At 39.1% G+C, this 11,285-nt stretch overlaps 1 protein-coding gene across 1 annotated transcript in view; it reads left to right on the forward strand.

Moving 5' to 3' along the window:
• The window catches only part of SNX18 (sorting nexin 18), a 28,242-nt gene extending 17,308 nt beyond the window's left edge, over nt 1–10,934 (forward strand). The window contains exon 2 of the mRNA XM_033179560.1: nt 8,241–10,934. Coding sequence (XP_033035451.1) covers nt 8,241–8,494 — 254 coding nt within the window. The 3' untranslated portion in view covers nt 8,495–10,934. The remainder of the gene's footprint in view (nt 1–8,240) is intronic.
• Nucleotides 10,935–11,285: the final 351 nt, after the last annotated feature.

An 11,285-nucleotide genomic window follows, 5' to 3' on the forward strand; every position in this document is an offset into this window, starting at 1 on the left:
TGGGGGCAGGCAGAAAGAGGGAAAACAGTAAGGAGGCCAGACAGCTTCTTTAAAGGGAGGGCAGGGCCTTGCCTGGTTAAAATGCCTGAGGCAGTACAGTGTATGAGGGCTTTTTTCTTTTCTTTTTTTTTCTCCCCCTGTCTCACTTTGATGGGTCAGAAGTTTCTAGGAAAATTCTGATTAAAATGCCTGCGGCAGTACAGTGTATGAGGTTTGCTTTTTTTTTTTCTTTTTTTCCCCGTCTCACTTTGATGGGTCAGAAATTTCCAGGCAAGTTGTTTCTCCCTGCGAATGAGAAGCAGAGGAACATGAAACAAAAGTTTAGTGCAGTGCAAGTGCATCTACTAGTGTGCTCGTTGAGTTTCAGCTTGCAGTGCGTTCGTAATATGTGCGCATGGGCTATATGGCTCAAGAGATTCACTACTCTCGTACTGTCATTCTAGAAAAAAATTGGCATTGAAATCTTAAGTGTTTTTACTGATGGAAACAGTTTAATGATATGCTTTGTAAATAGTGTAATGCTTTTGAAAATGGTGCTGATTTCTAATTCATAATTTTTAAATGATTTTTAAAAATTTGAGCCTTTTAAGGTAATATTAATGAACCTTGTCACATGATTAAAAATTCTTTTGTTTTCATTGTTTTATATTCATTGCAAACATGAGTAATATAATTCCTCTGAAATTGAGAACATATGTATTATAAATAAAAACATAGTTATTTCTTGCTTTCCTCTTTTCAGCCTGAGCATCCTTTAGAGCTGCAAGATGGCTTACATTGGTTAGATACAAAGAAAAAAGGTAGGAGGGGGGATGGAAGTGAATTTAGGACATTTGCTTTCTCTGGAGCTAGGACTGGTGATGGAGAAGTGGGGCAAAGTACCTTTCTCTGAGCTTTGGCAATTGCACTGATATGAAAATGAGCACTGTTGGGAATTTTACAGGTACAGAATCAGCTTGGGAGTCGAGGAGATTTTGTTAATAACAAATCCTAAACCAAAGTAAAAATATTGGTTTAATTTTCCTTTTAATTCTCAAAATGTAGAAAGGAAAGGATCCTTTTCAACAATGTAGCAGGTTCAAGTCTCCATCTCAGGCCTTAATCCATTCAATCTATGCCCACAAAAAGGGTAGTAGGTCTCCTGAATGAGGATGCCCTGCTTGGAATGGAGAATGGGACGTGCCAGGGCTGTCAGGCAGGTAGAGGTGGGGTCTTTGCCATGAATTAGCTGTGGGACTTTGAACAAGTGGCTCACCCTCTTCTTTGTAGAATGGAGAGAATTGTATAAAAACTCTTCTAAGACCTTTTTTTTTTTTTTTTTTTTTGAGACGGAGTCTCACTCTGCCGCCCAGGCTGGAGTGCTGTGGCCGGATCTCAGCTCACTGCAAGCTCCGCCTCCTGGGTTTAAGCCATTCTCCTGCCTCAGCCTCCCGAGTTGCTGGGACTACAGGCGCCCGTCACTGCGCCCGGCTTGTTTTTTGTATTTTTTAGTAGAGACGGGGTTTCACCGTGTTAGCCAGGATGGTCTCGATCTCCTGACCTCGTGATCCGCCCGTCTCGGCCTCCCAAAGTGCTGGGATTACAGGCTTGAGCCACCGTGCCCGGCCGACCTTTTTAGCATTTAAAAAAAAAAAAAAACATCTGAGAGCCAGCTCTGCCTTTCTCACCTGGGAAGCAGCTCTGCCTAGCCTTCCCCAGAGGGCGTCTCCAGGACTGGAGTGTGAGAAGGTGCTTTCCGGCTCCTTCCTCTCCTTTAGGAATTAGAACTTTAGTTCCTGAGTGCACTTTCTATCCTGTGGAAGAATTCGAGCAATCCACCAAACTAATGCAATAATTAAGTTGAACTCTCTACCAAAATTTGACTCTCAACAGGTAAACCTTCTTAGGAGGAGCTTACTCTAGGATCCTTCCTGCCTCCTTCACAGAGATACCCTGAGGAAGAAACAGCTGCAGTGTGTTGGAGGCTCAGCCTGGGGGGCACTCTGGGCTCCTTTTGCCTATTCAGGATCACTATCTTGGGATGTAGTTGAAATCTGTTGCCTCACTTTAAATAATTATTTTTCCTGTACTTCAGGTTCATTTTAAGAATGTATTTTTCAGGCTGGGCGCAGCAGCTTATGCTTTTAATCCCAGCAGTTTGGGAGGCTGAGGCGGGTGGATCGCTTGAGCTCAGGTGTTGGAGACCGACCGGCCTGGGCAACACGGTGAAACCTTGTCTCTACAATTTAAATTAAATAGAGAAGAAAATTTCTTTTCGGTTTTGTAACTTGGGGAGGCTGCACTACTTCATGTGTAAATAGTGTTTTCTTCTGAACTGGAAAAGTTACTACTTCATTGGTAGGTTTTTTAAAGAGTATATTCACACTGGTCTGTATTGTCAGCCTCTTATTTAATCTCTAATGTGCACCTGCACTTTATTTTCATACTAAAATCGTAATATGTTCATGCTATTTCAGATGCAGCTAATGTCTGTTACTTTAGCCCAAGAAGCAGTTTCAGTTTACAGTGACATTGTCGTTGGAAAATGTTCTTCCCTCTGATTACACCTGTTTTATTATTTTCTTTCATCTTAAAGCTGTTCCCCTAACTATGAGTACTGTGGGACCTTTCGTTTGTTCTAACAGTGATGCTTTTGACCTTAGACTTCATTGTATAATTGCTCCCCCATTCTTTCGTTTCCCTCTTCTGTTTTGAAAGCAGCGTGGTGGCAATATGATGTTTATGAGGGGAGGGGGCTGGCAAGGGGCCATGTTCCTCCTAAATTAGCCTCTTAAAAAGCAGAGCTTTTGATGCTATTGCCTGTTTTCATGTTGGTTCTGTGATAAAAATGTGTAGCCCTTGTGTTATTTAGATTCTGGGCAACATTTTTAGTTTTCATTTACACTCCTCCGGTTTGGTTAAAAAACAATGCAGAATAGCCCTGAGAATGCTTTAAAAATGCTCTCCTCCTTTGTTACAGCTCTGCGGAGAATGCTTAAAAAACGCTGTCATACTTTGTTACAGCTCTGCAGCTGGTTGTATTGTACCTCTGCAGTTGTTTCTTAGGCAGCTACAAATTACTTAATTTCTAAAGCTATCCTAGAAGTCGCAAGTCTATGATGATCTAACTCTGCTCCAATAGTTTCTGCCTCCAACGTGCTAGAACTGAAAATTTTGCTCTCTGCCTTTCTTGTGATATTTACAATTTTGAATATGAAGATAATTGTGAAACCTAAAAATATGTACACATAATTCCCAGTTTGAGCAGTTAGATCAACTGTAAGAACCCAACCATTTGTAACAAAACCAAATTCTACTTCTAATAATAATACTATTTCACTCACATCTAACCAACGCTTGTAATACTGTTTCTATTGGAAAAATATGTTTCCACTTTCTTTTTGACTGAACTCAAGAGTTAGGAGCTAGGCAGAGTTAGGCAGAGGTGGGTAGAGGGAAGCTTCCTGGGAACCCCAGAAAGTGGTTCTGTGTGTTAGTCCCCAAGTGTTAAACACTCATGCTGTCTGTCTGTGGATCACTTGAGCTGTTTAAAAGGTGTCATTTTTTTTTTTTCTGTTTACTTCTAGTCAGAACTAGTCAATTGACTTCCATAATTAGCTTACCGTTTTCATAGGGAGGAGAGCACTGATACCTTTACTGTTTGTTAAAAGGTGTACAGAAAAAAACTAATTGGAAAGTTGTGAGATTAGTTTTTAAAAAAAGAAATTATTTTCTTGGGAAAAGATGTATATATTGTAAAACTTTGCAAAGTATTTTATAAGAGTTAACTTCTTTCATTTGGCTTCAGATGTTGGAAGGTCCTTGGCGTTGTCATTCTGAACATTAACAGCTCTTATCTTCAATTCAGGATATATTCAGAAACTCTCGACTTTTAATTTGTTCCAAGTATATTACTCTCAACTTGTTTTATTGCTAATCATCTTTTAACTTTCTTTTGAAGGTGTATCTGGGAGAAAATCAATTTAGTTACATCTCAGTTAAAGGAAGTTATTTTTGTTTTTAAAAACTTGTTCTACATTTGTGGCTACTATTTTATGGAGACATAATCTTCCTTGATTACACGTAGCTCTCCTTATTCTACAAATTTGTACTTTTAAAGTATGCTATTTAATACCTTAATTTACCATTTTATGTAGTTTTTATTTTTTAATTTTTTAGACAGGGTCTTGCTTTATTACTCAGGCTGGAGTACAGTGACATGATCACAGGTCACTGCAGCCTGGAATTCCTGGACTCTCCTGCCTCAACCTCCTGAGTAGCTGGGAGTACAGGTGTGCGTCACCACACCTGGCTAGCACTTTCTCTTCTAAATAGTTGTAGTGCTTGCTTTGAAGTCAGTTATGCAGTCAGATCCCATCTCAGCCTCCTGCTGGGTTATATGGATGACGGTCAGGCTCAAAGACGTTGCATAACTTCCTCAATTTCCTTGTAGTAAAACTAGGAGTAATGTCTGTTGTAAAGTTGTAGTGAAAGTTAGAATGTAGTGAAAGTTAGATGGAAAATGTCTAGCATATGTTGTTACTATTTCTAGCAGCTACCATTTACTGTTCAGATATTCTATTCTCTACCCTCCACCCTGCCACCATCCATAGCGCAGTGCGCATGTAGCAGGCCCTCTGAGCGTTTTCTGTTGTCACATTGGTCACATGTTATCTTGGAGAAAGCCGTATTCAACTCCCATGCAGAATTGTGTGCTTCGTGGACCTGTCTCACTTTGCGTCAGGGTAGTTTGTCTGCCCTGACGGTGCTTTGCGGTGTGGCTCCTGTTTGAATCTCCCTGTTCTATCAGTGTGCTCTATACATGCCAGGCTTTCCATAAATGTTCACATTAAAATTATCACCCCGGAGCCCAACCTTTTGGGGACTTTTAAAAACAGCAACATTTTGAGTTATTCACTTAATAAATTCATACTTGGGAAAAAAATGAGTCTTTGTTTTTTTTTGTTTTGTTTTGTTGTTTTCTTGGTTTTTTTTAAAGATGGAGTTTCACACTCGTTGCCCAGCCTGGAGTGCAATGGTGCGATCTTGGCTCACTGCAACCTCCACCTCCAGGGTTCAAGCGATTCTCCTGCCTCAGCTTCCTGGGTACCTGGGATTACAGGCGCCTGCCACCATGCCTGACTAAAAATGAGTCCCAAATTCTTCTTGGCTTCTCTAGTATGTATGCTTAGGAAGCTTGAAGGTATTACATGCTGGCAAGATCCTGGGGCCTCAAAGAGATGTTAATACTCATTGCTGTATGCGAGACTTTGGAAAATGTATGCTGATATAAGTTGTAAAAACTTTAGACTTGTTTTTTTTTTTTTTTTTTTTTTTTTTGAGATAGAGTTTTACTCTGTCACCCAGCAGGCTGGAGGTACAGTACTGTGATCACAGCTCATTGCAGCCTCAACCTCCCGGAATCAGATGATCCTCCCACCTCAGCCTCTGGAGTAGCTGAGATTATAGACGTGCACTGCCAGGACTGGCTACATTTTTGTATTTTTCATAGGAATGGGGTTTCACCATGTTGCCCAGGCTGGTCTCAAACTCCTGGCTTCGCCCATCCCCCTGTCTCAGCCTCCCAAATTGCCGGGATTTTAGGCACGAGCCACCATGGCAAGCCCTAGACTTGTTGATTTTTAAATTGGTTGTTACGGATGCACGTCTGTAATTCTATATAACGCAATGCAGTTTCTCAAAATATGGTGAACTAATTTGGAGTCTGACAAGCTGCAACTTAGTTGACATTCACCCAATTCAAGGCCAGGTTCAGAGCTTCTCTATACTAGACTCTATTCTCTATGGTGAAAAGCCAGGCTCTAGTAGTTAGAGCAAGTAATACTTGCAGAATATTACCAGTACAGGCAATAGCTGTTACGTAGGTCAAGCTCTGAGCAGGGCAGGATCCTGCATTCTGGTCCTTAGCATTTGAACATAGGACTGTGGCTTCCTCGGGTACCTTGGATTGAAATCAGATGGAAATATAGTCAAATCATTTGAGATTTTTCTCTTTTAATTTCCTATTCCCTTTATCATTATAAAACATGTATTTTTTCACTACACATTCTCAGTCTTTTTGAATTTTTTTTTCCTTTAGTTTTACCTGTTATACTTTCCTTTTCTTTTCTTTTTTTTCTCTTTTTTTGAGACAGAGTTTCACTCTTGTTGCCCAGGGTGAAGTGCAGTGTTGTGATCTCAGCTCACTGCACCCTCTGCCTTCCGGCTTCAAGCGATTTTCCTGCCTCAGCCTCCCGAGTAGCTGGGATTACAGGTGCCTGCCACCATGCCCAGCTAATTTTTGTATTTTCAGTAGAGATGGAGTTTCACCATGTTGGCCAGGCTGGTCTCGATTTCCTGACCTCAGGTGATCCACCCACCTCAGCCTCCCAAAGTGTTAGGATTGCAGGCATGAGCCACTGCGCCCGGCCCCTCCTGTCTTTTCAACTTCAATTTCTGTATATGAAATGTGAAACCTGTACAAATATAACAAAGATAAATGTTTTATAATAAATTATTACTAATTTTTTATGTTGGGGAGATGTCTTTCTCTTCAAGCAGGCAAATTTTAGTGCTTTGCTGATACTGTCAGCCATAGTAGAAATGTTTAAAAGGCCTTACTTTCAGAGTGATGGCTTCTTAGTAGAACTGGGGTGGGATCTTCCTCTGTCTAGCAGAGCGTGCTTCTCTGCCATGGCTTAGGTGGAAGTGATGTGGGCATGTGTGCTCCTTGCAGCTGCAGTACCCATGTGTTCTTGTTTCAGGGCTTTGCTGCTTTTCACTTAAAGAGCTCATTTAGAATAAATCAATGAAAATAAATGTGTACATATGTGCACACCTGCACATACATTTATATGGATGAAATTTGCTGTTGGTGCTTTTTCATTTCTCAGGTCTTTGAACTATGCCAAAAAAGCATACTGCTTTACCTTTAAGGGTTTTGTTTAATATTATATTTTATATTATTCTGTAGGAGATTTGAAGAAATCTAGAAATAGGGCATCTTTCCTCGTATATTTCACCATTGGGTAAAACAACATTTCCGAAACAAAGTCTCTCAGTTTCTGTACCTCCTTCTACTCAAGGTTCCTGGTTCCCTCCTCAGTAGTGCTGTGTTCTCAGACTGCCAAGCCAGGCACTCTAGCTGCTTCTCTCTGTGTTCTCTCTTGTCTTTCAGTATGGTTTGGTGGAATGAGTGCTAGGCACAGCAGGGAAATCTGAATTCTTAAGCTGGCTTTGTTCAAGTGATTTGAGCTTTATCATTACTCATTCCCAAGAACTCAGGAATAGCCTATTTCCTACCCCTAAACATTCTCAATCTTTTGGGTCTTTGTATGACTGTGCCTTCATATGGCACCTGCTGGAGTGGCCAGTCCTTCACCCCCACCCCTGCAACACCCTCTGTTGATACTTCTAGGCATGAGATTATGGAACCGCTGGCATCATTCCTAAGTCATCATCAGGGCAGAGTTAACACTCAACAATCCTTATAGTCCCAAAAAAGGGGCAAATTCTTATTAAAGCCCTTGTACTCCAGGTGTGGGTCTCCCGATGCAACGTGAAGTCAAAATCAGACATGTGTTCGCAATTCACCCCTTTACCAGGCACTTTCTGTGTGTTGAGCACTTCAGCTAGGTGTTTACTCTGGATGACAAGATACGGGCTTGGCCAACCCTGATGAGGGTGACCTCCAATTGTGGACTGGCAGCATCGCCAAGCACCCCCCACCACTGTGACATGATTCCAAAACACAACGTGTGTTGGTACTAACTTGTTTCAGAGACTGGTTCTAAAGTCTTAATAGTGAGACTTTCTGAGGAAGTGGGTTTGGATCCTTTATGGGATGTTTTTATAAACAGTGTAATTCTTTTAATATATGTGGAAATAATGATGTCACACCTTTTAAGCGTGTGAAAACTGCATTTTCTTGTTGTGTCTTTAAAAGGACATTTCCTTTCAGTTTATTATCAATTATGTATAGCATCTCTACCTGGAGGAGATGAGATACTACAGATTGTTGGTCAGAATGGCAAACAATAGTTTTTGAAGAGAAATTTTAACAAAGGGAGTGTTTTCAGAAACTTTACTGGATTCCTTCTTTTTTTAAAATGAGTAATTATGGTCCTTACTTTAAATTTCAAAGGTATTGAAAGTAGTTTGGGCAACTATTTATAATGCCCAAGATTCTGTTTAATATGTAGTTATGTCATTGGGATTTGTGGATATATAGGATTTTAATTAATTGTTATTTTTAACTACAGGAGCTCTTACCAAAGTCAAGGAGAGTAGGCGACACGTGGAGGAAGGGAAGATGGAGGTGCAGAAGGCCGACGGCATTCAGGATCGCTGTAACACTATTTCTTTTGCCACTTTGGCTGAAATTCACCACTTCCATCAGATTCGAGTAAGAGACTTTAAATCACAGATGCAGCATTTCTTACAACAACAAATAATATTTTTCCAAAAAGTTACCCAGAAGTTGGAAGAAGCTCTTCACAAATATGATAGTGTTTAATGACTGGACATTGGATTGTGGACTTTTTCAGTTCAAGGATAATTTCTACAGCAGAATAAAAACTGCTGTCAAAGAGCTATTGCCAACTATCAGTGGTGGTACAAGGACGGTTTTGTGTTCAACTGAAACCCAGCTGAATTTATAATTATGTAGGAAATAAACAGTTAATATGGTTATATAATAGAAACAGTACCACACATTGTAACTAAATTATACTATGTATGCCTACACTACCATTGTAACTTTTGGAATAATGATTATACTATTTGCCTTATTGCTTTTTGAAGTATGGGTATTTTAGTGCATACTTTGTAGACCTCAAAACCCATGAATGGTCTCAAAGAAGCTGGCTGGATAAAAGCCTGCTGTGGATGCCTTTTTACTCTCATAGATTGGGATTACCTAAATTCAACCTATTCTCTGTTTACAAACTCCAACTAGAGCAGCTATGCGACCTTGTGCCTTTAGACTCTTGGTTTTTCATTTCTCCCCGTCCCTTCCCCACCTTTTTAAAGTAAGCCACAGCTTTTCTGATTGAAAGAGTGAAAGGCCAGTGCATATAATGACAAACTGATGATAACCTCATATTGGCAATAGGGGATGGGGGTGGGGTCGGAGGATCAGCTGTCATCAATTTGCACAGCAAGTATTATCTCCTGATAAGATGCTGGTGAATGCAGGGGAGTGAGATTTATTGCTCATCTTTGGATATGAAGTCTATTAGGGAAGAAATGGTGCCACTATTCCCTTAGATGCAACAGTAGCATAGCTTCTTCACCCAGGTGTCCCAAAAGCTTGGCGTGAAGATTTCAGCAAATATGTCTTACAACATGAGGAGGAGGAGTCTAAATCAGTCAGGGGATAAAAGTATCGAATCATTGACAACACACACTTGGCTTTAGTTCTTAGGAGGGTTTTGTTTTTGTTTTTAGCTTGAAGATTTCTTTTAATATTCAGTTTTTTAAAAAACAATGGATCTACACTGTTAACTGATTGAGACTCCACTGTGATTCACTCGTTTACTTAAAAACTTTTCAGGGATGTCTGTAAATTTCAGTGTTATATGTTATGAAAAGTGGTGTTGATTGATCTAAGGAGGGACCAGAAATAATTTTTGCTATTCCAAATACTGAAGGAAAAAGATAATTGATTTATACTATGCTTAAAAAAAAAAAAAAAAAAAAAAAAAAAAGGTCTTGATGAGCCCCCCCCAGGACATTTACCCTTAAAATTTATTTTAAATATATTCTTTTATTATTATAAGGGAAATACAGATGGCTGATAAATACCAAAAAGATTCAAAAGCAGCTTAATTTAAAAAGCACAAAGAGATTCTGGCTTACAATGCCCCAATCTCAATGTTTTTATAGTTGCTGAGCTAACTAATGTGATTACTGAGTTTACAGATTTAAAAACTGTCACTGTTACAGTATCTACTGTTTTTATGAAGTCAAACTTATGCTGCCTCAGAAATCCCTGGGTACTGAAATGGTAACACAGAAGTGAAGAGGTCACTTTGAAATATTGGTGAGTCACAAAGATTAAAGAAAAAGATCAGTTTGCAGATACTCAGAAAAGGTTATTGAAATAATTACTGAACAGCACATTTACTCTCTAAAAAGTAGTTTCATATGGGTTGAATTTTTAAGATCAGATTATCATTTTGATATTTGGTCAAAATGTTGTACCTTAGGTTACTTAGAGCCAGATTTAACATCAGGAACATTATGTGGCTTTGTCTTTACTACAGATACGTGGAACTGTAACCAAATAATATTGTTCTCTAAAACTTGTTGATTGCAAAATACAGTTCTATAAACAAAACCCATATGTATATATAAATGTTAATTTTGCAGAAGTCTGGAAATTACAACTATAGCATTTAAGTTTGAGTCTGTATTGGACAAATAAGCACCATGCTTTTCAAATGATTTAAAAATTACTTTTATTTGCCTCTTTATTTTGATGGTGGTTTGATTTTTTTTTTTTTTAATAGTAAAATCACTAAACTTGTGCAATGGTAGCATGGAAATTATCTGAGGTATATTGTATGATTGTACTTTAGCCAGGGTGGACATAGCTTAAATTATAAAAACTAAAGATGAAAGTACAAGGAAGTATAAGTATAAGTTATACTTATATAAGTATAAATTCATGCTGCCTACTTCTAAGAGAACTTTCATTCTTCATAACCACATAACATTATAATGCCACTGATTCATAAGGGGTTTACATTAATTCTATGGGGGAGGACACTAGAATTATTAGTGTTCATTTTCATCTAAGATTTTTATTCTCTAACGTTCTTGGTCCTATTGAAACATTGCAGTACGCAAAACTACTGCAATGTTAAACCCAAGAGAAAAGCCATTATCATGTGTATGCTGGTCATCATGATCAGTGTGGTACAATTTTTTAAAATAAACTATCATGCCCTTCATGCCATTATTTGTCTTTATTTCTATGATTTGTAATCCTGATATGTGATGTGTTTGTAACACAGGGTGTGCACTTGAGCCTGGTTTTGCTGTTTTAATTAGGCAGAGTTGTTGATGTGCTGTAACTGTAATGCAGCGAGACTGGTTCTACAGCCATGCGGTGTGACCTCGTTCCCCATCCAAGCTGTTGTATATGAAGGTACCTACCCAGTTTGCGCCCAGAATGAGGGAACGCATTTGAAAGCGAAACGTAAAGCCAGTGCATGAATATTATAGTGATTGAGATTTTCCCAGGCTTCACTGATAGAGTTGTTTTGCATTTATTCACAATAATACAGCAGATTCTTACATGG

Source organism: Trachypithecus francoisi, unplaced genomic scaffold, assembly GCF_009764315.1.
Source record: "Trachypithecus francoisi isolate TF-2019V2 unplaced genomic scaffold, Tfra_2.0 Lachesis_group2, whole genome shotgun sequence".
NCBI classification, from domain to species: Eukaryota; Metazoa; Chordata; class Mammalia; order Primates; family Cercopithecidae; genus Trachypithecus; species Trachypithecus francoisi.